This window comes from Podarcis liolepis (assembly GCF_965112155.1).
Source record: "Podarcis liolepis genome assembly, chromosome: 6".
NCBI lineage: Eukaryota > Metazoa > Chordata > Lepidosauria > Squamata > Lacertidae > Podarcis > Podarcis liolepis.
The window spans coordinates 69,866,187-69,892,983 of NC_139559.1; the positions used below are offsets into that span (position 1 = coordinate 69,866,187).

General features: G+C 45.4%; 2 protein-coding genes and 1 long non-coding RNA gene across 11 annotated transcripts in view; 1 reads left to right on the plus strand and 2 right to left on the minus strand.

Annotated features, from left to right (window-relative positions):
• The window catches only part of DNAI3 (dynein axonemal intermediate chain 3), a 59,005-nt gene extending 43,627 nt beyond the window's left edge, over positions 1–15,378 (plus strand). For 6 of the 7 annotated variants that reach the window (XM_083511024.1, XM_083511022.1, XM_083511019.1 and 3 more), the window contains 14 exons: positions 747–871; positions 988–1,077; positions 1,819–1,908; positions 3,249–3,377; positions 4,188–4,261; positions 5,687–5,834; positions 7,417–7,504; positions 8,619–8,749; positions 9,063–9,126; positions 10,222–10,352; positions 11,237–11,441; positions 12,284–12,375; positions 13,043–13,165; positions 14,874–15,378. In XM_083511024.1, coding sequence (XP_083367150.1) covers positions 747–871; positions 988–1,077; positions 1,819–1,908; positions 3,249–3,377; positions 4,188–4,261; positions 5,687–5,834; positions 7,417–7,504; positions 8,619–8,749; positions 9,063–9,126; positions 10,222–10,352; positions 11,237–11,441; positions 12,284–12,375; positions 13,043–13,165; positions 14,874–15,020 — 1,637 coding nt within the window. In that variant the 3' untranslated portion in view covers positions 15,021–15,378. The remainder of the gene's footprint in view (positions 1–746; positions 872–987; positions 1,078–1,818; positions 1,909–3,248; positions 3,378–4,187; positions 4,262–5,686; positions 5,835–7,416; positions 7,505–8,618; positions 8,750–9,062; positions 9,127–10,221; positions 10,353–11,236; positions 11,442–12,283; positions 12,376–13,042; positions 13,166–14,873) is intronic. The other variant, XR_014527912.1, reaches the window with a different exon arrangement.
• On the minus strand, positions 12,990–16,536 carry LOC310710375. The gene is made up of 3 exons (XR_014528003.1): positions 16,143–16,536; positions 15,920–16,007; positions 12,990–13,094 (listed from the first exon to the last, which is right to left on the minus strand). It is a non-coding gene; the product is annotated as an uncharacterized lncRNA (long non-coding RNA).
• Positions 16,537–21,956: 5,420 nt separating this feature from the next.
• Positions 21,957–26,797, minus strand: part of SYDE2 (synapse defective Rho GTPase homolog 2) — a 40,469-nt gene continuing 35,628 nt past the window's right edge. For 2 of the 3 annotated variants that reach the window (XM_083510906.1, XM_083510908.1), the window contains exon 7: positions 22,235–25,530. In XM_083510906.1, the coding sequence (XP_083367032.1) occupies positions 25,040–25,530 (491 nt within the window). In that variant the 3' untranslated portion in view covers positions 22,235–25,039. Of the gene's footprint in view, positions 22,142–22,234; positions 25,531–26,797 lie in introns of those variants that run through there. The other variant, XM_083510907.1, reaches the window with a different exon arrangement.

The window sequence follows — 26,797 nt, forward strand, 5'->3', positions numbered from 1 at the left end:
AACGGATGTTATTGCTGCAGTCTCTTAAGAGTCAAGCTGCATGTTAACACGGGGTGGTTGCCTCAGGCCCAAAATTGTTAGGGGCACAAAATTTCAACACCCAGCACTGCCTCAATGTGTTGAAACACTGCTTGTGTTGAAAATGGCTTCTTCATACAAACCAGGAAGTGAGCTCTCCAAACAACAAAATGCCTTCCTTTTCTTATCCCTGAGGCTGCAACCTCTTGGGTGATGCAGACACTGTTAGGCCGTTGAATGTGCATGCGTATTTGCATCCGTTTCCCTCCCTCGCAACCTGCCTTCCACACAGCCCCCGGCCCCGGCAACCCATGCTACTTAAGACTCCTGCTGCAGGCAGGCTAGAGCCCTGAGCAGTAGTGCTCCACTTAGGAGGCAGAATATAAAGCAGTGTCTGTAACGACTAGAAGACTGTGGGCAGAGCAGACAAGAGAGTTGTTTCTTCACTGCCACCCCCACCATCGCATTAGGTGGCCCAGAAACCTGATTAGTAAAAGGCTGAGGACAGCCAAAAGAAAAACATCTCTTCACGTAACGCTTGTGGAATTCACTTCTATCAAGAAGTGAAGGTGATGATTAGCTTTTAGGATTTGTACCTCTTCTAAAACACCCCTGGGCAATTCTTGCCGCAATTTCTGACAGCGTGGTTGAGTATGGACGTGGACCACTTTAAACAGACGCAAAGTTTTACCCTTGCAAAAGGTGAAATGACATTTGTCTTCAATCAGGGATTATCGCAGTGGCAGTAACGGAGCGACTGTCTTACGAGGAGCGTGTGAACAACTCTGGGCGACTGCTCTTGTGGAAAGCACCAATTCTCTTTTGGAGCTTCGCAGACCCAATTCACCCCCAGGTATTTAAAGGAGGGCTTGAATGTTTCTGAGGTGTTTAAAGAACAGAACCAATAATTTCAGCATAAGGCTGTCCTCAGATCTGATATATTCCTCCCTGGATATTTATGTTTTCTAGCTGATGCTGGAGTGCCCTGAAGATATCTACTGCTTTCAGTTCTCCCCAAGCAATCCCAACATCATTGCAGGAGGCTGTATAAACGGACAGGTTAGGATTCCATTACTTTTCAGCTACTTATTTGCATTCACAACATCCCTCTTCTACATCGGTATTGTGGAATAAGATGCTCCGGCAGGTTTGCAGATGTTTGAGGGACCAGCAAGGGCTAAGGCCCATGCAGGGTCTGGTCATTCTCATCTAACCCTCAAAATCTGAGGTTGCCAACCTTTTTTGGGGTCTGTGGTCACATTTGCAAACTGCAGAAAATGCCAGGGGCATCACAAACACGCCACAACCAAGCACACACTGCAACCTGTTCTTTGGGGGACAGCAGAATGCTTCCTTCAAGCCTAATTTCAGCACAGGAGTAAGATCCTATGGGTGCCAGGGAAGACCTCTGTGGGTCCATGGGTGCCTGGGGGCGCCGCATTGGCCAAGCCCTACTCAGAATGCTAACATTGCCTACATGAGTACTGTGAGGCCTCACTAGATATTGCATCACACCCTCGTTTGGATAATTCAGGGTTTATTGAAGTATGCCTGGAATCCCCATGCCACTGTGTGGGACTCCTTAGTACCGGAGACATGTTAATGCGTTTTTAAAAAATAAAATGATTCCCTTTCGATTAGTACAAAACAGATTTTTCCCCGTGAGCTCAGCTGGCCCTCTCTGCATATTCTGTAGAGTCATAGTCTACCCTTCCATCACATGGCACATTAAAATGTCCATTAAAACAGGACAATCTGCCTTCTAACGTGTCGTTTCCCCTCCCTGCCCTCCCATTCCAGGTTGTACTGTGGGACATTTCAGCATATGAAGAGAGGTTACGAAATGCGAAGTCCGGTACAGGCGGGAGCAAGAATACCACAGTCAACATGGTTGGTACTTTTAAAGATTCTGCTTTTGGCGTTCCGTATCATAAATTCCTCAAGGAACCACTGAGAACTGCTTCACATTTTCTTCTGTGCATGGATGAAGTTGCAGGCTTTACAGAGCACTCGTTTGTGTGCACACAAGGGTAACATAGGAATAAGGGGCTGGAAGTGGCGCAGATCCACCACGCTCGCTTTCTGGCAGGTGGGTCACTGTGGCTTGCCAGAAGGGGAGAGGAGGTGGTGGGAGAGAAGCTAGCATGCTGCAAATGCCCCGCCAGGAGCATGAGATGGGCTGTTTTGGTGTGCTCATGTCACACTGACGTCCCTGCCACCACATTCCCTTCCCTTTCCCCTCTCCTTTAAGCAACAGCAGCCCACCTGCCAGGAAGCTAGTGTAACAGCTCTGCTCTGCTCCCTCCTCCCAGCAAGATGCTTCTGCAAGGCACCCCAAAGCTACAGCCATTAGCAATTTCCATTTTTGTGACCACCAGAGAAAGTGAATGCCCAGTTCCCACATTGCATTTGTTTATTGCATGCAGTTGCTCCACACTTCTAGGTGGAGCAAAGTACCATAGGCCTGAGAATGTACACATTGCACTGTTTATTATAGTTTATTGAAGAAACAAGTGCTCAAAATTTGTAACGATCCTTTCAAGGGATCTAAAAGGGACTAGTTCAGGTGTAAAAGGAAACCGTGGCTTTATGCTTTTAGTTGCCCCTGAAAAACATACAGTCATACAACGTAGAAGTATTACCATATTTTTCCATGTATAAGTTTTTTCCCTAAAAAATAATGTCACTCTCCCCCCCATTTTCTTAAATCTGAGTCCCCCAAAATAGGGGGCATCTTATACATGGGGGTGTATTTTTCCGTCTATAAAATATGGTAATTTTATACATGGGGATGTCTTTTTCCGTCTATAAAATATGGTAATTTTTTTCACTCAATTCCTAGAATATGGCCTAGCTAGATAGGTCAAATTGTATCAATGAATTTTTGGCAGTTTCCTCCCCCTAGATGTATCCCAAATTATTCACTATAAAAACAGGAATGGCAAGTGGATACAGGAAGCAATGCCCACCAGGAAAGCATGGAAAAACTAGAAAGAGCTGGGTCATGCAATGGATGCCAATGATAGCTCAGTCGGTAGAGCATGAGGCTCTTAATCTCAGGGCCGCAAGTTCAAACCCTGTGTTGGGTGAAAGATTCCTGCATTGCAGGGGGTTAGATTATATGCAGGGCGTTGGATAACCTACGACCCTCGTGTCCCTTCCAACTCTCAACATTCTATGATTCTGTCATGTGTGGAAATTAGTGGACACTAATTTGTGTTCAATTTCAGCCAAGTTTCATGCTGGAACAACAAGTTGGGAAGGAGCCACACTTGGTGAGATACTGTGCAGTCTCTTCCATCGAATATGGCCATAAATCAGTAATAACAGATATACAGTGGTTGCCAGAGTTTTTGGAGGTAAGAGTCCATCGTAAGTATTTCATAATGCAAAAGAGAAAATTACAAATAATGCCTTATTTGTTACATCTGTATTTGTTACTGTCTGGGACCAACACAGGAACAGTGATCTACACTAAGCAACCCTGCATATTAAGCTCAATATTAATTACCCATGTAATTTCAAAGGGCTGCTTCACACCATACTTCTTCGTTTTGTTTTGGTGAACGAGATAAATGTAATTATTGCATGAAAAACTGTGCATACGCTTGTAACTTGTGTGTGTGTGTGGTTTTTCCCCCCTTGTGCCCTTTAAGAAAAACGGTGTGTGATGTGGATGTTGAGTGTGAATTTCTAGCCTGTCCTCATTATGACAGCGACTATAGATAATTCCCCAGTGTTCCAAACACTTTTTACGTACATTATTTCAGCAACCCTTTCAACAGCTTTGTAAGGTAGGCCAAATGATCGTCATGCTGCAGTCGAGGGGGTACGGCAGTGGTTTCTCTTAGGCGCCCTAGTATGTTTATGAAAGAGGCAAGATTTGAATTGGGCCCCATCTGCTCTATACATTGACAGCAGCATCATGCCAGTTTAAACCTTCATGGCCTCCCCCAGAGAATCCTGCGAACTGTAGTTTGTTAAGGATGCTTGGAGTTGTTAGGAGATCCCTATTCCCATCGCAGAGCCACAATAGTGTTCTTAACAGCTGGAGGGCCACAGTTTCCCACTCCCTGCTGTTGAGCATGCCTGCTCCAAAGTACTTGTACAGCTACTGCATTTTGTATTTTTGTTTCTAATAAACGTCGTTTTACTTGCTATTTCTTAAGGTCAACAGAATGGGCACTATGTTTGAAAACAGAGCTGGAGTTTGTGTACAGCTTGTCACCTGCTCACCAGACTGGTAAGTATTTCTTCTTCTTCGAGGTTTATTACGCAAGGCCTTGTTAAGATGTCACAGTCTCCGACTTTTAAACTATGGTTTATTGGACCAGGAATGAGTTGTGTGCCTGCAGGCTCCCTCCTTGCCCATCCTCTTTGCTTCTGCTCTCCTGTGGCTTGCTTTGGCAAAGATATCCCAATTTCCTAAATCACAGTTTCCTGTGATGCCATAACCAGGAAACTGTGGTTTGGCAGTGTCTTCAAACAGATTGTGACTTCTGAACCAGGTTGATAAGGTACTGTCTCTCTTTCTTTCCATTGTTTGGTGTAACAACTACTCCTTTTGTGTAATAACTACTTAATACCAATAGAAGAGAGAAGAGAATCCTGATGTCCCATACTACCAATTAAGCTGTTGAAAAATGTTACCTGCAAGGTTTCGCTTTATGGAATCTTGCATAACTCTTTTTTAAAAACTTACTTTAGCACGAGTATTTTCACATAAGAGTATTCTTCAGCAGCTCCATTACCATTTAGTTTGCACATGCCGTGGAGTGTCTAGATGCTAGATTTAGTGTGTTGGCAAAGGAAGATTAAGAGCAGGAAAGGCTCTCTCTTTCACACTGGCATTCGGAATAGTCCTCTAAATAGGAGAGGCTTCAGAGACTGACTTGCATTACCTTGCCCCCCATGTGTTCAAGGTTAGAATTTGTGACGTGCACCCAAGCTAACCACAGCCAGCCTGTCACGTATGGAAAACCCATCAAGAGGCTTGAAAGATATTTTGTTTCATGCTACCTATCTGAAACTGCAAAAGGGGGATTATCAAATAGCTAAAATGGGCTGCGTTTGGCTTGGAGGATGGATCGCAAGTTGCTCAGGGATAGGGTGAGAGTAAGAATCCTCCCCTTTTTTGTAGATTAATCGGTGGATTTAGGGCTTTACTTCTCCACCACCTCCTATCTTGACCTGTTTCTGGTTGGCACCCCAGTAGGGACTCACCTTTTACCTTGCCAGATGCTTTCCATTTGTAGCGTATTGTGATCCTTTTGACACCCCAAGGGGCTCCTTTTTCTGTGACATCTGCTTACCTGATGTATCCAGCTGTTCCTAAACAACTGCTATCTCACTGAAAGTGGATGAGGCAGAAGAGGAGTTTGGATTTGATATCCCGCCTTTCACTCCCTTTAAGGAGTCTCAAAGCAGCTAACATTCTCCTTTCCCTTCCTCCCCCACAACAAACACTCTGTGAGGTGAGTGGGGCTGAGAGACTTCAAAGAAGTGTGACTGGCCCAAGGTCACCCAGCAGCTGCATGTGGAGGAGCGGAGACGCGAACCCAGTTCCCCAGATTATGAGACTACCGCTCTTAACCACTACACCACAATGGCTCTCCAGGCAGGCTGGATCTACAACCTAACTTTTCTATCGTTGTCTATTCCTCCGCAGCACAATATATTTTTGGGATCTTCGAGCCCATAGGCCTACTCTCCAGCCTTCAGGTGAGAAGAAAAAGGAGGATAAGCTGATTTTGGCTCCACCTGATGTGCCTCCTACCTTCAAACACCTGGATCTCTGCTGGAGGCCTCTCATTAAGGTATGGGGCTGTGAATTTAGGAGAGCCGCCAAGGTGCATTGATAGGGATGGTGTGGCTACAGCATATGGTTTTATTGTTAATTTCTCCACCGTACCTTTCATCTCCTCAAGGCAGTGAAGTTTCTCTCTGAGCAATCTTACGTTCCGGAAAAGAATTACTGTATTTTTCACCCTATAGGACACACTTTTTCCCCTCCAAAAATGAAGGGGGAATGTATGTGCGTCCTATGGAGCGAATGCAGGCTTTCGCTGAAGCCTGGATAGCGAGAGGGGGCGGTGCACACCGCCCCCTCTTGCTCTCCAGGCATCAGGAAGCTATCTGGAAGCCTGCGGAGCTTGGCAGGAGTTCCCGCCGGGCTCCCAAGACTTGCGGATAGCAGCCTGCAGCCCGAAACCCGGGAAGCACAGCGTCGCGCACCCTGGGCTGCGGGCAGCTATCCGCATGCCTGCAGAGCCCGGCAGGAGTTCTTGCCGGGCTCCGCACACTTGCGGATAGGTGCTTGCAGCCCAAAGCCTGGGGAGCATGGCGCTGCGCACCCCGGGCTTAGGGCAGCTATCCGCAAGCCTGCGGATAGCTGCCCTAAGTCCGGGGTGCGCAGCAGGCTACAGCGCCGCGCTCCCTGGGCTTCAGATAGCAGCAGGCTCTGGGAGCGATGGCAAGGTTGAGCGCAACCTCGCCTTCGCTCCCGGCCCCGTTCTGGGGGCTGGGGTTGGGGGAAGCCCGGGCTTCCCCCAGCCCTGCAAGCTCCGGGAGCACTCCCGGACCTCCAGCCCCGAGGCTAAAAATGAAGCCAAGACAGCTAGCGGGATCCATCCCGCTCGCTGTCATGGCTTCTTTGCTCTTTGGGGCTCGGGGGGGGGGTAATTTTTTCCCCTTTATTCCCCCCCCAAAAAAAATAGGTGCGCCCTATAGAGCGAAAAATACGGTATTTAAAATTGCATGTACAGATTGTCCCACTCTGCAGCAGGTGGATAAACATGATTCATTTAAAAGCAAGCCCTACCCAATCCACACGTTCCAAAAGGAAATGCAAACTGAAACGCAGCCGTCCTTCGAAATTCACACAGCTCTGAATTTTGCAGTGCAGTTCTCCAGCCGGGGAATGTGTGCCAAAAAAAATAAATGCATCCCTAGGGTAAAGTGTGCATTCATGAAAATAGCAGGCACAAATGCATTATTATGGAGGGAAACCTGCTTGGAAAAAGGTGTATATTAGGCAAAATGACATAGGAAAACGTGAGAAATTCACAGTAAAATGTTGATGAGTACTCATAAGGACTTTCCTTTTTCAAAAGAAAATGCAATCTGATGTGGAAATGGAAAGAAACTGAACTTATGAATGGAAAAATGATTTGGACAGCAAGACCCACAGGGACTGATGGGAGTTGTAGTCCAAATCGCCTGGCAGGCACCAGGTTGGTGAGGGCTCACGTGGCACAACTAACGCTTCTGACCTCTTATCTCAGTACCACTGAATGTGTAAGCTGCCTTTCTGTCTGGTCCCATTTGAAAGGGATGCAACTTTTAACTCAAGTTTCTTTGTGGAGTATATGGTCCAATGCTCTTTGTATCTTAAAACAGGTGAACCTGCCCAAGACAGATACAGGTGCAGAGTACAGCCCTATAAAACTTAGCTTCAGAGAAGAGCATTACCACACCAAAATTCAAGGTATATATATATTTACATTATATATACATGCATTATATATACATATGGACTGATGCCAGCACATCTCCCTCCACCTGGTTTCTACACCATTCAGGGTTGCCCCTAACCCTCTGGGGAGAGGTTTGGGGGGGCACAGGAAGCTAAGCTTTCTGCTTGCAAAACCTCAAAACCAAACACTATACCCGTAATGTGGGTGCTTATTAAATCTACTTTTAGTGGAGAGAGGTGGGGGGGGGAGGGAGCAGGGCTGCAAACCTGAGTATAATATTGGGGGCCCAGGTACACCCCACCCCACATAATCAATCACAAGACATGTCACATGCACACCATTTTAATGGCAATGCTCATCAACTGTGGGGGGGGGGGAGAAGAGGCTGGTTCCCTCAAATATTTTATGGGGGGGGTGTCCTTGGTCCCTAGGAGTTCGAGAGAGCACATTCATTAAATGCCATACATACTTTTCTCGGGGCATGTCTATTCGCCGTAACATAACCTGGTGAAATTGACAGCAATTTCTCTCATAAAACACGGAGAAACATACCCATTGAGGGAGTTAGATAACAATTCTCTATTGAGAACTCCTCTAACTCAGGGGTGGCCAACTCCCAAGTGACTGCAATCTACTCGCAGAGTTAAAAACTGGCAGTGATCTACCCCGTTTTGGGGTGTTCAGGTCAAATCTGCTGAGGTATTTTTTGGGAGGGCGAAAGCCCAGTTTTTTAGGGGTTCAGGGCAGAAATGTTGAGCTTTTCTTTGGAGAGACAAACTTGTTGAGCTGCTTTGGGGGAGCCAGTGATCTACCGCAGACGTCCAGTGATCTACCAGTAGATCACGAGCTACGTGCCTGCTTTAACTGAATAAACTGCAGGACAATGGCAATTCTGAAATGTGGATTTCCCATAGCTTGCCACGAGGCTTTCACCTTCTGCCCACCTGAGCTTAAAGATGGTAGATGAAAGGCATTAATTAATGGGAACGATTGCTGTGCTTAGTAGTAGTTGTTTTTAATGCAAAACACGTAAAATGATAGCAGTGAGTGAGTAGGAATGTGGAAAGTTTCGGGAGTTTTTGTTTATACGATTTGCATAGTGATTTTATCCACATTCTTCCAAAGACAAAACACAGCCCCAAGTCAAACAGGAGACACTTGTGGAAAAGCTGCCATATAGCGAGATACAGGCCACGTCCATGAAACCTCTCAAGCTACTAGAAAATGTCACCAGCAGCTTTTTTGTTGGGACTGAGGTAAGTTGGACATTTGGGTGTACAATTGTTGTTTACGGTGGGGGAGGTAAGAGACAATTGGAGAATGCAAGGCCTGAACTTAAAGGAAAAGCAATAACCACACCATAAAGTGTTTTGGTTTTTTTCAAAGCGCCTCTTAAACCATCCCGGCATTTCTTCTGCATTCTCTCAGCTTGTGGCCCATCTTAAAAACAAGGCATCATGCAGGAAATGGTTTCGATTTTGCAAACACTTTTGTATGCTTCAAAAGAGATCAAATCTCAACTTAAAAAAAAAAAAATTGTGACCAGTATTTCACTTTATGGCATTGCAGGATGGTGAAGTCCTTTATACCGACTGGAAGATGGAGAGAGATGGGGACTCAGGAAGACTGCTCAGTATGCTTTGAATTTTTCTGGGTGGACAGGGATTGCTGTGGGATTTGGGTGGCTTTTGTTTTTGTTTTTTTAAACTAACCAAGGACAACAACTGAACTGAATTTAACAGGATACAGTAGTAAGTTTGGCATTAGATAGGTGTTGCTGAGTAAAAGAGAGAGGGAGAGGTAGAAAAGGCGAATAAATGCTGAGAGCACTACTACTAGCAATGGGGCATGGGGGATAAATTCTATTCACTTCGCATTTCCAAAGCAACAGTTGAATCAAAACGAAACCACTGTTGAAAATTTACACTTCTCCAAATTGTGCTGTGTAGTTTTCCAGCCAAACAATGCTTTAAAAAGTGCATGTCTTCAGGGTAATATTGCTTTGCCAAAACATTTATATCAGGAGAAACCACATGGGTATATTGGCAGCAACTCCTGACAAATTTTCATATGGCCTTTAAATTCTCTTTGCACACTGCAGCAAAGGTTTATTACTCAAGGAGATACATGCATGTATTATTGTGCTGCGGGGTTCAGATGAGAACAGATTAACAGAGGATATTTCAAAAACTACATGTAGGTAAAGAAACTAGTTAGATTAGGTTCAGGGGCAATGCGAGGGGGTTGCCTAGGTGGGGTGTCTGAGTCCTGGGAATTTTTTGTGCAGGGAGGACCCAGATCTCCTGACCCTCCTTTAAAAAACAAACAAAAAACTTTTGAAAAACTTTGCTTAAAGGGCAGCAGGGCAAACGGCAATGTGTGGGGCTGGTAAGACCCAATCTACCTTCTTTAATTTGCACTGAGGAACTATATGTATTTGTGCAAATATGTGGCATATGGACCTGTACTTTGAGGCCTTATTCACATCTGCACACTTATGCCACTTTAAACAATCATGGCTTCCTCCAGAATCCTAGCAACTCTAGTTCATTTAGAGTGCTGGGAATTGTAGCTCTGTGATGGGTATTTTTCTCTTTATCCTGACCTCTTTAAAAGGCACGGAATAGACACTTACCAACTAGTTCAACACCTTGCAAGAGCCAGATAAAATGTGACAAAGAGACAAATGTATGCACATACAAAACAGAGTCTCTCTCTCTCTCATAAGGTCAAAAGCCATCCAACACGTACATCATCCATGATGGACTTGTCCATACTGTACAGAGGTCTCCGTTTTTCAAAGACATAATTCTCACTGTTGGAGGCTGGAATTTTGCAATATGGAAAGAAGGTGTCACGGTATGTTCCTCTGGAATGGGAAATCCTTAAGAAAGGGGTGACAAGTCCATTCCAAATGTAGCACAAGGTGATTCAGAAAGGTGTAAGGAACAGGTAGGAACGTGTTTTCATCTGTCTGTGGGTGGGGGGGGGGGACATTGACCTGCTTACCTATTTCCTTTGATATTCTTCAAGAGAAGTTTCCTGCAGATGGTTTATATGTATATGACTCCTCTCAGTGAATATAACAGAATATTTTAAAACCAGCCATGATTCTCTAATCAAGAGCTGTTATAGCTTGAAGCATATTGGATATTTTTTCCAAGAAAAAACAACATGAAAACACCCCAATTTCTTGCACCTGTTTGAATAATGCTGTGCCCCACTGATTCAGGACATACTGAAGGATATTCTTCAGTTCCCCACAGGTGTAGAGGTTTCACTATTTCAATGTATACGCATAAATTCACGATGCAAGCATAGCTTCTTCTGCCAGCAGAGTGGAATTTATCGGTGATGAATATCTGATGAATTTATCAATTTATCATATATCCCCATGCACCTGCCATAAACTGAGGATACAGATCCCCAATAAATTTCTATTTTAATCTTCCTGTATTCTTCAATTGCAGTTAAGCTACCCAAATATAACAAAATTCTTTAAAAAGCACTCACGTAGAATTGTAAGTGGCTGTACAATGTGTAAGACTTGTCAGCATAATGATTGAAAGTCGATGAAGAGTTTAATGGGGATTTCCCCGCAGCCCCCATTTTAATGGGATGGGGTGGGAAAAGGCAGGAATACTCAAAAAAGACAGGAAGATGGAAGTGTTAGGTGAACAATTTTAATCTGGTATTTGTTTCATGCAACTATTTTCCTTTTGGCCTTTGCATTTTTAATGAAGAGCGGTCCCCTCCTTGAGTCAAGTTGCACAGCAAAGAGATACACTGTTGGGCAGTGGTCCTTATCAAGGCCAGGTGTTTTCTTCATTGGGAGAGAAGATGGAAATATTGACATTTGGGACCTATTGGAGAAGACTCATGAAGCGTCTCAGACCCAAAACGTCTGTATTGCACTGATTACTTGCATCAAACCCTGGATTTACTCTTGTATGTCAGTGTACTGTATTTCTTATTTCCTTACTTTGAATGTAACTTTGCAGTGGATGGGCCAGGTTAGAAAGAAAGGCAATGTTTTAAAAAAAGAAAGGCAATTCAAATGGAGATATCAACTTGCATCACATGCACAGTTGGCTATAAGATGGCAAGGGAAAGGAAGAATAGGGGAAGCAGCAATGAAATTTTGCCTAAGTTTGCTGGTCTAGCATTATCCTCCGTCTTCAGCAGCTGAAAGTGGAATGAGTGTTGAAAAAAAGGCCTTGGGTGAACTACACATTACAAGCAGATGCATGAAACAGAGTCCAGGTGCCATTTTTAAAAAAATGGTTTTCTAGGGGAAATCCTTTCCTGACACCCCGTGTGGTTTCACATTCCTGCTCTCCCCCTTGTTTTGCCAGCACCAGTTTCCATCCTCCCCAAATGGCCTTTTATTTTGTTTTTAAATAGCACTGGGACTCAGTTGCACATAGCTCTGCAGTCAGACACATAGAGAGTTAATCTTTTATCTTTGGATGTTAGAAGTCGTAATGTTTTATTGTGATATTTCTGTACAGTATGTATGCACACTGAGATATTTGCTCCTGCTTTTAGCTCTCTCGTGCCAAACTCTGAACAAATAGGCTTTTAAACTGTATTTGGGGATTCCAGTTTAATAAGGTTTAGGGGAGGAGGAGCAAAACAGGACAGAAGAAGGCTAGGAAGAACATGCAAGAGATTGAGTTCCCAAATTGACCCTTACAGCTCATTTGCTCTCTGCCACAAATACTGAACACAAAAAAATTCTTCTGTGTTTTGTGTACAACTCCTTCTGCATTCTCTGTCTTCTCTTACAGCGAAGCAACACTTCTTAGCAGTATCCGACGATTTTGGTACCCTGCATGTTTTGGAAATTTCGTGGACATTAAGCCACCCTTCCCTCAATGAGGTTTGTAACCTGTTCCAGAACTTGGCTGGGGAGTGGGGCAGGGGAGCCGCAAACAAGATTCCTTGCATGGGGTTCTAAGAGTTACATGTTGTAGTTGGCTTGGCATTGCAGGGGGTTGGACTGGATGACCCTTGGGGTCCCTTCCAACTCTATGATCTGGTGACATCCTGTTGACTAACAGAGAACAATGGATGTGCCATTCATTTAGACAAGGTAAGATCAGAGGTGCAAACACAATGGTTTGTTGCATTTGTGTAACACTCATATCAGAAAGCCAGGAATTGCACACAGGCAATTGTGTAGTAAGGCTGGAATGGGAGCAGAACTCAACTGGAAAACAGGCAATTACCTTGGCCAGCCGCTTTGGTCGGGGAAGAAGACCTAAATGCAGCCTCTGATTGGCATAACTGACAAACTTCTGGCGGCTGGATTTGGGGAGAAACTATATTACCAAGAGACTCATTCGTTCTTTTCTTAAAGTAAATTTTAATCCCACTATTCTTCTGAGCAACTCAGATTAGGAAGGTACATGGTTCTCTTCCGCCCCCCCCCCCTTTCCCCATTTTCCCACACATCTGTAATATAGAAACCTGGTTCGGCTCCCATAGCTGGAAATGGATATTTAAAATGCCTCATGTCATAACCTAAAAATACCTTGGAATATCAGCGTTCTAGTGTCCTTCATTACTTTGAGCGAGAAGTCAAACACCTGGAGTTTTCTGAAAAGCGGCGAGAATTCAGAGAAGAAGAAAGAGAGAATATAGAGCGTGAGAATATGATGAAGAAAACGGTAAGATTCTTTTTAAGTGACAAAATAAAGTTAGGAGTGCTAAGGTTTTGAAAAATGTGCCTATTTTTCATGTACAGTGGTGCCTCGCAAGACGAAATTAATTCGTTCCACAAGTCTCTTCGTCTTGCGAGTTTTTCGTCTTGCGATGCACGGTTTCCCATAGGAATGCATTGAAAATCAATTAATGCGTTCCTAGGGAAACCGCCTTCAGACCAGGTCCGGGGACAGTCTGTCCCCAGACCTCTTCTGAAGGCTGGGGGGGGGGGACAAGGGCTTTTCTTCCCACCCCCAGCATTTTAAAAAACCCCGGGACAGCGGAGGACTTCTCCGCTGTCCGGGTGATCTTAAAATGCTGGCGGGCGGCATTTTAAAATCGCCCCGGGACAGCGGAGGACTTCTCCGCTGTCCGGGGCGATTTAAAAGCCCCTGGGAAGGCAGGCAGGGGGGACAAAGACTTTCGCCCCCCCGCCCGCCTTCAGAAGGTGTTCCCGCCCCCCGCCCCGCTTCGGAGCAGCGTTCCGAAGCGAGGCGGCTGGGGCAGGTGTTCCCGCCCCCCGCCCCGCTTCGGAGCAGCGTTCCGAAGCAGGGCGGCTGGGGCAGGTGTTCCCGCCCCCCCCCCGCCCCGCTTCGGAGCAGTGTTCCGAAGCGGGGCGGCTGGGGCAGGTGCTGGGGCAGATCTCCCCACCGCCCCTTGCTTCAAAAGAGGTCGGGGGCAGCGGGGAAGAAGCGCTGCGCTTTGCGCTGTCCCCCGACCTCTTTTGAAGCAAGGGGCGGTGGGGAGAAACAATCTCCCCGCAGCCCCTTGCTTCAAAAGAGGTCCGGGGCAGCGGGAAGCGCTTCCCGCTGTCCCCGGACCTGGGGCTGCGGGGAGAAGATCGCTTCTCCTTTTTTATTACCGTATTTTTCGCTCTATAGGACGCACTTTTTCCCCTCCAAAAATTAAGGGGAAATTTGTGTGCATCCTATGGCGCGAATGCAGGCTCCTTGGCTTCAGCGATAGCAACGCAAAGCCTCCGAAGCGCAGAGGGAGCGCTCCCTCCGCGCTTCGGAGGCTTTGCGTTGCTTTCGCTGAAGCCTGGAGAGCGAGAGGGGTCTGTGCGAGCAAGACTCTCCTGGCTTCAGCAAAAGGAACCTGAAGCCTGTGGAGCACAGCAGGAACTCGTGTTGCGCTCTGAAGGCTTCAGGGATCTTTGAGGCTGGCAATGGGGGAAAGCAGCGCTTCCCCCACCGCCAGCCCCAAAGAGCAGGTCGAAAGGAACTCGAAACCTCCGAAGCCCAGCGGGAACTCCCACCACGCTCCTGAGGCTTCGGGTTGCCTTCACTGAAGCCCCACTCGCTCTCCAGGCTTCCAAGGAACTCCCCCTCACCTTGACCGCACAGAACGCACCTTGCTTTAAAGGGGGAGAACAAGAAAAAAAAATCTCCCCCTCTCTGCGCAGCACCCCTTCAGCGAAGCGGCAGGAGAAATGGAAGGGGCTCCGTTTCTCCTGCCGCTTCGCTGAAAGGGCGCTGAGCAGAGGGGGATAATTCTTTTCCTTGTTCTCCCCCTCTAAAACAAGGTGTGTCCTATGGTCGTGTACGTCCTATAGAGCGAAAAATACGGTATATCATCGTCTACCTAAACAGGCTATATTTTAAGACTTTGAGAATTAACTTTCCCCCTCCAACTCAGAAAATGTATTTATAACTTACCCCTCCTTCCTTGCAGAGAGCGCTAGGTGGCCAGCGGTCAAGAGAACTTATGGAAGAGCAGACAAATCAAGATTATATAGAGTTTTTGGATCTAGAGAAGACCATTCTGACTCGTCTTGGGGTACTGAAGGGGCCAGACAGATACGCCTCCAGGACCAACTAGCTGCATAAGACACCACTGTCATATTCAGGACAGCGTAACTTGTTGTAAGCAACATATTTAGAATGACACTGATCCAAAGACATGGGAGCACCTGCGGAGAGCCTTGTGCGGTTTTGAAAATTTGCAATGCAGGAGAGCTCCCACAAGCCAAAAGGACCTGCTGCTGTACTGTTCAATTTGCAGCTTGTCTTTTTTTTTTACTGTAGGACTGCTGAAAATGCCCCCTCCCCAATATGGTTGTAGGTGCTGTTCCTCCATACCTCTACACTATGTATCATAATAAATATACAGGTAAGCAACATTTTCACACATGGCTAAAGGTGCATATTGACAATAAAATAATAATTGGTTTTGCATTTGAGATTAATTAGAACCTGTAGCGCCTTAATGCAAATATTAAAAACAACACTATGTTAATATGTATGCCCATTAAGTGCCCTGGAATACAGCATAATATGGAAACAGCAGCAATGCCAGGAAGCATCAGATGTAATCATTTCAGACATCTGGAACTGCACACAAACAGGCTTCTTTCCAGATCTACTACATATTCAGTCGTTATCACATAACATTCTCTGTGTATGCTAACAGCTGGCCTCAGCAACACTTCAGTTTTCAAAGTGACTAAGGTTGATTTAGGCCAGAGCTTTTCCAAACTTTTCATGTTGGTAACACGCTATTTAGACCTGCATCATTTCACGACAACAGTAATTCAGTTTTACTAGCAAACTGCGGTTAAACGAATGCTGCTGAATGAAAAAATGGGCGCCACAACAGCCATGACTTAACGATTAACAGTAAGCAACCAGCCACATAAAAGTCAGCGGTTGCTACAACCCCTCCACAAACACATCTCCCCATGTAGCCAAGCAAGAGGCATAATCACCGTTCAAACTCACCTGCAGTCACTGTGCCATCAGCTTGTTTATTTACATAGTTCTTCTGTCCAATACACATTCTCAACATATGAACGTCAGGATGCACAAACTGCAATAGTAAAAAGATTTGTGTTGAAGGGAGCACCTTTCCCTTGACACACAAAAGCATGTCACCGTCTGCTTGTGCTGCAGCAGGAGAGCAGCTTTCCCCCTGGAGAAGTTAAACAACAGCTTGACTATTTACCTGTGCAAATGTACAGCAGGTGATTAATATTAATGTCGCTCTCTTATCGGTTGGGGTGACATTTTTCATCCTGCAGTGCAATGTTACCAGGTCAGGTGCCATCAGAGACCATTAGGCAGAAATGAAAGGCTTCAGAGAAGGGCAGGTTAGACTCTTAAGAGAGTGAATCCATACTTTCCACAGCCTGCTGTGGTAGCAGAGGCTCCTGTCCGACAAGCATCCATACGGCCAGGACAGAAAGTGGAAAGACACATGGAGACGGTTTGCAAAGCGACTCTTACCGGTCTACAATATTCACTGCTCCTGTCTAGCTTTGATCAATGAAAACAACAATTACCGTCGGGAATCATAGAGTTGGAAGAGACCTCAAGGGCCAACTAATACAGCCCCTTGCAATGCAATCCACTAAACCATGACAGCCAGCCTTCCAGCCTCTGTTTAAAGGCCACCAATGAAAGGGATCCCCAACTTCCCAAGGGAGACCATTCCACTGCCAAACAGCTCTTCCCCTCAGAAAGTTCTTCCTGATGTTTAGTCAGAATCTCCTTCCTTGTAACTTGAATCCATTGGTTCGAGTCCTACCTTCCGGAGCAGGAGAAGACAAGCTTGCTCCACCTTCCATGTGAAAGCCCTTGAGATATCTGAAGATGGCCATCATACGTCCTCTAATTCAACAATCCGTAGTAGATGCTAATCTGCTTGGGGCACAGGAAAGTGATAATCAGAAGCTGGGAAGAAAACATTTTTTAAAAAAGTAACAGAAGGTCTAACAGAATACAGTGGTCAAAGACCATTTTAGGTCTCCGTCCTCCTTTTCTCCCCAGTCCAAATGATCTTTCAGTCACCAACTCTTAGATCCTCTCTCACACACCTGGTAGCAGCATACCTCTGAATGCCAGTTGGGAGAGGGGCGGGCTCTTACGCTCAGATCCTGCTTACAGGCTTTGTATAGGCATCTGGGTTGGCCACCGTGAGAGCAAGACAAGGTAGCCTGTTGCTCTGATTTACCAGGGCTCTTTTTATGTTCTTACACGACCCAGACTGTATGCCCAAGGCATGGTTCCAGACAGCACATTCAAATATCACTAAATGATGAACAAGTAACCCCTTAAAATATGTTTACCCACCTTTCTCTTACATACACAGGCAGGCTAAAGAGCAGCAAAGGTGGATCCCTGCCACTACCTTTTCGGTAAACCCTGAAGTATTTGGGTAAAGCAACAATTATATATATATATATATATATTGTGAGAAACGTGCTCCAAATATCACACATGCATTCCGTGTACTAGACTAGCCCCCCTAAAACATTAGTGGCCTTGAACAACCAGATGTGTCCCAAGCTTATCAGATTTAGAGATTTGTGCTGCAAAAATCCAGAGGATCTATTTTTATATGAGAAGTTACCAGCTATTTTTAGCATACCAATGTAGCTATCTCCCCCGCCTGCCCTCCCCCCCCCCACGCCAGGGCAGTGAGGAGGGGACTGGCTGACTCACCAAAGACTAGTTTCCTTGAGTGTATTTTGCAAACTAAGCTACCAAGGGCCCCCCAAAAATGAGCTGGAAGGTTCAGCCTAGGTGAACAAACTCGGGGCCTCCATCTGAACCATATGGTGGAGGCAGGGTTAGATCAATAAACTTGTACTTGATAATGTTCCATCTGTCAGCATTCAAATATGAAAGGTGGACAGAGACAGATGGAGGCAGGTAACAAGAGGCCACAGTTCAGTAGTCTCTGTCAAATGCACCTCTCTTTATTCACGAGTAAAGAATATGGGGTGGCTGCACTTAAGAACTGAAGAACAATAATGCCTGCAACCAAAAACTTCACTATTGTTGAAATTATTGCACTGCAAAAGGCTTCCACACCAAAAAAACCCAGCATTTTTAAAAAGTTAATAAAAAGCACATGCACCCCTTAAACTGCAACTTTAAGAATGATCACATGAACCATTCATTTGCACTGTTGCATAAACCCAGACAAACCTGCTGAAGATGCCAAACACAGATTAGCTCTGCTGGCCTGTTTGCACCATGCTGACCCCCACCCCCTCCCGCACTCCATGCCTGCCTGCCGCAGTAGTAAATCAGCCGGATGGAAGGCAGGTAAACGATATAGGTTCACCAAGATATCCACTATTGGCTGACCTTGAATCTTCTCTTGAAAAGCTGAAAATCCTAGACTCGTCTGTTAGAAGAAGATGTTCATCTTCTTTCCTAAAGCAAGCAAGCTGTAATCCTTGCATTTATTGTTGTTTGTCTGCAATCTGAATCCTAATCCTATTCTTTATGGGCGGGGAGGGGGGGCGACTATGCCTGATTGCAATATGTACATAGAGGTGGATCCTATTATATAAACTGTTACATAATATAACAAGGAACAGCTTACACAAACATATATCACCAGTTTAGGTGGCTGGAACAACGGACAGAAAGCTGGAATTTGGTACAGGTTTGGGGCTCTTTTCCATTCACACATTTAACCAGCTACGGATTGGGGGTGGGGGACTGCACTACCAGTCAGCAATGTATTTATGCTGGTAAAATGTAATCTGTATTAACCAGGGTAGAATCCAGGCATTCCTCTGTTCTTAATAAGAGCAGGAAACATTTACATGCATGTCACAGAAGGTTCTAATAAAGTGAGCAAAAACCACCAAGTGGGTCATCATCACAGTTCTTAATTTCCACACATCTAATTTGTAAATCATGCAGGCACACAATCTACCTCTAAGCAGGGATGTGCTGAAGCCATTAATTTAAAACAGATTTAAAGCCATTTAATACGGGCTCTCAGATTGCATTTCAATTTAACAAATGCATCATTAAATTGTTTCCTGACAGATGATGGATTCCCATTTGGGAGACATAAGTTTTCACATAAATCTTTTATCATTTGTGCGTGTTGAAACAAGCAGAGCTTTCTTTCAGTTCTAAAATAATGTGTATGGAAAACGTGCATCTCTCCCAAATGGCCACAAACAATTGCTACAAAGAAAACAGATATACCGTATTTTTTGCCCTATAAGACGCACTTTTCCCCCGCCAAAAATGAAAGGGAAATCTGGGTGCGTCCTATGGGGCGAATGTAGGCTTTCGCTGAAGCCTGGAGAGCGAGAGGGGTCGGTGCGCACCGACCCCTCTTGCTCTCCAGGCTTCAGGAAGCTATCCCCCCAGCAGCACAAGGTCCCAGAGCGATGGCGAAGGTGCGCTCACCTTTGCCATTGCTCCCGGAGCTTGCAGGGGCTGGGGGCGGGGGGAGCCGGAGCTTCCCCCGCCCCCAGTCCCCAGAACAGGTCAGAGAGCGATGGCGAAGGTGCGCGCACCTTTGGCATCGCTCTGGGACCTTGCGCGGCTGTGGGCGGGGGGAGCCGGAGCTTCCCCCGACCCCAGCCCCGCGAACGGGTCGGAGAGCGATGGCGAAGGTGCGCGCACCTTCGCCATCGCTCTCTGACCTGTTCTGGGGACTGGGGGCGGGGGAAGCTCCGGCTCCCCCCGCCCCCAGCCCCTGCAAGCTCCGGGAGCAATGGCAAAGGTGAGCGCACCTTCGCCATCACTCCCAGAGCTTGCGGGGCTGGGGGTGGGGGAAGCCAGAGTTTCCCCCGTCCCCAGCCCCGCGAACGGGTCGGAGAGCGATGCCGAAGGTGCGCGCACCTTCGCCATCGCTCTGGGACCTTGCGCAGCTCGGCCTCCCCCACCCCCAGCTTGGGCCTCCCCCACCCCCAGCCCCGCAAGCTCTGGGAGTGATGGCGAAGGTGCGCTCACCTTCGCCATCGCTCTGGGACCCTTTCTGGGGGCTGGGGGTGGGGGAAGCTCGGGCTTCCACCACCCCCAGCCCCTGCAAGCTCCGAGAGCAATGGCAAAGGTGCGCTCACCTTCGCCATCGCTCTGGGACCCTTTCTGGGGGTGGGGGAAGCTCGGGCTTCCCCCACCCCCAGCCCCGCAAGCTCCGGGAGTCACTCTGGCTCCCATTCTGGGGGCTGGGGTCGGGGGAAGCTCGGGCTTTTCCCGCCCCAGCCCCGCGCCTGGGGGGGGGCAATAATTTTTTTTCCTTTATTCCCCCCCCCAAATCTAGGTGCGTCCTATGGGCCGGTGCGTCCTATAGGGCGAAAAATACGGTAAATACCTCTGACGTGGTGGACTTAATATTAGGCTTTCTTAAAACTAAAGTTCTTTGTTTATTTGTAATATAACAAAAACTACTGGCCAAAATGCCAAGACGACATGAAATCTTGAAATTTGCTAGCAGAATTAAATTCAGACACTGCTCATACATTACTGAGTTCCACAGCCTGTTCTATGGATGGGAGAACAACCATGAACTTCCTGTCATGCAAGGCAAAGAGCAGCCATTTGGGCATCTGCCAAGCCTTGTTCTCCTGAAGAGGGTCCGTTTCCAACCCCTAGAGCTATCCCCCTTCCATGCTTGCCCTGAGCATGGTAGCAACAACAAAGGTGAGTTGCCTTGAACTCTCCCTTTAGGCCAGTGGTGAGGAACCTGTGGCAGCCTAGATGTTGTCAAGACTACAATTCCCACCATCCACAGCCAGCTTCATCAGCAGGGATGGTGGGAGCTGGAGTCCAGCAACATCTGGAAGACCACAGGTTCTGCACCCCTGCTTATAAGCAGTTGTACAGGTTAGGCCCGGTGGGAAAGTGAAAGTGAATGGCAGGTGGGCACAGAAGTTCGGGGGGGGGACCCTTGGAAATGGTCTGGATGAGAAGAATTTGCACATGCAGTCATATGCACAATGGCCTAATTTGTGTGATTATTCCCCGTCTAACAGATATGTTGCAGCACGGAGGTGGGGGGATGATGACGATGACAATAGAGTCCTTGTGTTCTTGTAGCTCATTAGGCCTCTGGGAAATTGATCAAATTACTCAACAACATGATGTTCTGGCTTGAGATACAATGTGGATAGACTAGAATTTTACTCATTTTCTGTTGGGAATTTGTATGTTCAAAAGCTGTTGGAAAGCTGAACATTCTGATAGCATGTCTGTGTGTGCTAAAAGGGCACTGTGATTTTCACAATGTGACAAAGTAGGCTACTTCCATTCTCATTATGCAAAGGGCAAGCATGAAAAACGCAAAGCCCATTATTGAGCTAGGCTCTCTCTGGCCCAATTCCAATCATCTATCCACTGAGACATGAAGGCTTCATTTGTACATCCATGTTCATTGCTAGACAACTGCAACATCAGTGGCTTTCCTGTGTGAATGAGACACCACAGACCCCAAACTACAAAACAAGGTTTTGCTACTTATTCTGACGTACAAAAACTAGAGAGTTTTCCAATGTTGAAGTTCTCATTTATCTAAAACTAGTCAGCGGAACAACACAAATGCAGAAGATCAGAAGCAAGCAGATCAGACAGGCAATGAGTTTTCAAAGGTAGAAATGGTAAGTTGCCTCTGGGAAGATGTTTGGAAGGAGACAATACTGTACTCCATCTCTAGGAGGGTATCCCAGAGGACCAAGATGGCAACAGAGAAGAAGGCCATAACATTAGGAGCACTTTCACACTGTGAACTTCAGTGAACAGGCAGGCCTATTATAGGAGACACATCTTCAGCTGAACTCATTCCATAACAGCAAAACATTAAACCTGGCTTGGTAACAAATGGCAAAACACGTGCTATAACAATGCAACAATTGACACAGTGAGCTGGAAAGAAATCTGTTTCTGATAAACTACCTCTGGTTGGGAAGGAATAGCACTGAAGTCGCCACTCAAATTCCTGCATGAGATTAGGCCTTCGTCCTCCCTCTCAGTTGCTGAGCACATTGAACGACTAGCCCTGAAAAATATGAAGGAAAACATATATTCACAACCACAGCAGATTCTGTGTGGGCAAATACATTTTCAAGGTATTATGTGGAATCAGAAATACATCCAACTTATCTTCAAATATTGGCAACCGGGGCTTTTTCCAGCCGGAACTCGCTGGAATTTTGTTGCGGCACCTCTCAGGTGGGCACCAACGTCATTCTAAGAGAACGAGGAAGTTGTTCATGGTGAGTTCCTGCACCTCTTTTCCTAGAAAAAATGCACTGATGGCAACCTTTTACAAAATGCAACCCATTGTTATTCTTAATCCAGATTTTATTCAGAATTAACATTTATATTTTTAAAAATAATCCACTTCCTGTACATATATACTTTTAAAAAAATACATCAGCTTATCAATAAATGCTTCAGGTTAAAATTTCCAAACAGTACCGTTGTTATTTAATTGCAATGACTGTACTGTGTACTGAGACACTAACGATAATAAATTAATAAAAAGGACACTGGATAAAAAGTGGAGATATTTAGGAAAAAACGTGGCAAAAAAATCGTGCACCAAATTCGTGCATCCTATTGTAAATAAATAATAATAACAATAACAACAACAGTAGCCAGACAAAATATAGGAGGGAAACAAACAAGTTGAAATAGCATTTACACAAGGTCCATAGGCCAAGAGAGCGGGCGCTAACATAATACAGGAGAAAATGAAATCTTACAGTGTGTCATGAGTTTGCAAGATCCAAAGCACTATTTAAGAAACCTTTGCTGACTTATATTTTTAAAAGCATTTCCATTTAAAAACTTAACTCATCTGCATTATTAATAATGCAGCCTTTTTTAATGAGGCAATTGGTTGTATAATTTTTATTGCTTGGGTTTTATTGCTAGACAGTGGACAGAAGTTGGGTTTTCATTTATATATTTGCATAAGACTTGCAATTGCTTTGGTTAACTACTAAGATAGCCAACATCCAAGGACAAGTTTAATAAACGTTTTGTCACATTTACCCTTCTAAGGGAAGGGCTGAGGAGCTGTCAATAATACTCATTTAAGACAACTGGCAAGATAAACAGTAAATTGATAGTCTCATTTAATACTTATTCAATATTTCTGGTATGAGAGCAAATACTAAGAACTTCAAAATGCATTCAGGACCTAGATATATTATTTTTAAAAGGCACTTTCTCAATTCACATGTCAACCTTTAAAAATAGGATGGACTTTTTTGGGGAGGGGACTACAGACATTTTAGCATCTACTGAGCTTTCAGAACATCTAAAATATCCCACTTGAATCAATATGACTACTCTCCTCCTTTAAAAACAAAAACAAAAAACAGGCCATAATTCCTGATCACTGCATTTGTAGTCACGAGGACTACAGCTTCATAAACATGGTTCAGCATAGGGACCTGCACTCTTGAATTATGTTTGCTACTTGAGGCTGAACCAGAAAACATGTTCAGTCTTTAAATCCATCCCAATTTAAGTCTCATGGAGGTGTGTGTGTGTGTGTGCACATCTAACTTATTCTGAACATTTGCCTTTAACAGAGCCTTTGATCATGCATGAAATACTGCTCTGTCCATCGCTTGCATCTGGCTGAACTTTGGAAAGGGTTAAAGGGATGTGCATATTGTTTAAAATGTGCATTTTAAACAATATGCATATTTGTGAGCCACCACAGTGTGAAATTTGGACTCTGGGAAACAATCGTTCCCATTGCCAAAGCCTCTCTAGAAACTTAAAAACGTGGAAATTGCACGATGAGACAAGGACACATTATCTGGGAAAGTTATGCACTTGTACATCTGAGAGATATCAATGTCATCTGTGGCCTTCGAACTCCTCACAGGTATTCAGCAAGTCGCTTCTGGTCTGACCCATATTCACTGCTGCTTAGCGGGCCATTTATTTTGGCATCTTGCGACACACATTCCTTTTAGAAGTTGTGTTCATATTTAAATCTAAAACGGCCCTTTCCTGAAGTACCGATGATTACAAAGGGTTTGAGACAGGGAGCCACAGCAATTGCTCCTCATAATGTCTCATAGAACTTGCCCTGCAAGGCTCTGGTTTCTTGACTTGCGGCGAGGGAAGGGGAAGGCTGGAAAGGAAGGGGAGGAATGCAGTGTCCTCCTATTTCTGACAGGCCAAGTATGCTGCCTGTAGATGCGTAAGGAGGCAGGATCTCCTATGCTATGTTCTATAGCAGGGATGGGGAACCTTCCACCTGCAGCTGAATTTAATGTGGCTCATTCCTGCTTATCAGCTGGAACAGCTTAGCAGGGGGGAAGAGAGGAAGGACAGGGAGGGCTATGGTGAACTCCCCATGCACAAGCACTGTACCCCAAATGGAGTAGATCAAGCCCAATGCTTTTTAATACATGTATATAAATATGTACAAAACAAAAAAAAAGTTAGAAAAATATTTAATTTCTTTTCACTTTTAAATAATTGCTGGAAAGTGTTAATGCAGGAATACATTAATATTTGTACATTTAAACGTTTTCATATATAGCTATATAGGTATATATAAAAAGCTTTTTCTTTTCATAGCAGCCTTTGCATTGCAAGTGAATAAGGTGTCAAAACATGGTAGAAAAAAATGATCTACCTACAGTTTGCGCTGCAAATTATCAGGTAAGCAGCAATGTTAATTCTCCCTTTCTGGGAAAACATCTGTACCAGGGCTAAAGGTTCAGGAACAAATGAGTGCTGTTCCAGTTGTAACGTAGACAGAGATGGTGCCTTGCATACCTTGCATAAATTGTCCAAACTTCCTAAGTGCATAGTACCTTGAAAGGGAAACGGAAATTCTGCAATCATCTCACGAAAAGTAACGTACCATTTTAAACCCAGAAGGGTCAACCCGAAACCACCCTCAACAGAGAAGAAGGAAGGGGGAGGAAAATTACAACAAAGCAATAAACGTGTAATACGAATGCACTAAGCCCACGGTGGATCAAAATCACTGCACGATGCAATGGAAATAACAGCACTGCACCCGTCTCTCTTTTGGGGAAGAAACGGGGGGGGGGGGGAGAAGAGACAGCAAAAAGAGAGAGAGGAGGTATTGCAGAGGGAAATTACTTATCAGTAACTGATGTTGAGCTTGTTTTTATTGAGTTCCCGTTCCAGGTTTCCTATCAAAGTATCAATGCTTTCCTGCAGATCTTTGAGGTTTACTCTGTGGTTCCCTGCAGAATCCATGGCTTGCACCGTCAAATAGGCCTGAAAAGTGTGTTCTTTGGACATGCAATGGGGCTGTTCGGCGAGCTTCTCCGAGCCATCCACTCTGCCACCGTCATCGCCACTTTCGGCATCTTCCGAAGGAACATCATCATAGTCTGCTTCGTTCAGGGCCTCCTTGGGGCTGACAAAGTAGCTCTCCCCACAGCCACTCCAGTCTCCGGCATAGCGGTTGCTTGAAGGGCTATCCAGTCTGGCTGGCCGGGACCTGAGGATGCCTGACATCTCAGTACTGCTTAAGTTCAACATCTGAGGCCGCTGCTTCTTAGGTCTCAAGTAATTCACAGATGACTGCTGCTCAGTCAATGCAGATTCCTTGACGGCTGAATGTTGCACTAAGACAAACAGCAGTTTTAAGACATGTTAGCTAAACGGTGTATATGACAAGAAACCAACAGTGTTAACATTTGCATTATTTCTCTCTATTTCTCTACAATTGGAACATGCATGTATGCATGCACACTTAACAGCCAAAACATTCTACTACTGGGGTAGTGGAACTAGCTAGTAATCCTATATTAGGAGGGGGAAGCCTGGGAGAAAACGTTCCATCTCAAAACTATCATGCCTTAGTCCACCTGCAACCGCAGGAGTCTGTTAAATTTTCTAAGCGCCTCAATGAACTCTGCAAGTTAATCACAAACCCGCAAACGCAACGCAGTTCAAGTGAGGGCTGGGCTTTCATCTGCCATCCACATTCAGCTGTGTAAGACAAAAGCAAGGCCCGGCAAGTGTTAAAACAGCTTGCAAATATAGCCACCACTCTAGAAAGCTGACCATTTTGGATCCAAGTGTGTGCAAAGCCAGCCGAAGCTTTTCAAAGGTTTCTTTCCCCCCCACCTCTAAGCAGCCATATACTCCAGCTCAGAGACAGTGGTGGGGAATACATGCAACACACATCTGACAATTTTTGTTACCTGAACTCATGGATCTACACCCCAAGAAACTAAGTCTCCTCTGGTTACCGGCTCCCTATGGTTAAATAGTACAAATGTTTTATTGACAGCTGACGGCTGAATATTTCAACTGTAAAATATCTTTATCTTATCCCATGGTGCTTCTACCATCATGCCATTTTTGTTCAATTTTAGCTGTTTGCTGGCTGCAATACGGAACATGAAAGGGGCATAATTCCTCCCCCAAATGCTTAAATACTTGCTAAGGTTAGGGCTGGGCGATATATCGTCCAAAACTGAAGTCCATATCGTGATACTGGTTTCATAATTGGTAATTATAATGTGTGTGCGTGTGTGTGCTATACAAAAATCACGATGCCGGGAAAACCATGAAGCCAGCCAATGTCTCTACATAGCTCCATCCTTATTTCACACATTGTGATATGTTGGTATATTGCAAGGTTTAGCTGGCAATATATAACACGATGTTGAAAACCAGGTAACGCCCTGGCGTGGCTAAAGGATGAGGGAGAAGGAAAGGCTATCAACAGAGAACAATGGAAAATATGAAGGTTGTCATGATCAAGAAGAAACTGAGGGGACCTGGTAGCAGTGCTTGAATTTGGGAGTGGGTTGAGGGGGAAAGCGGGCCTGTCGCCACCACATTTTGTGACAGGGGCCGACTTCCGAGCTTCTGTATTTAGAA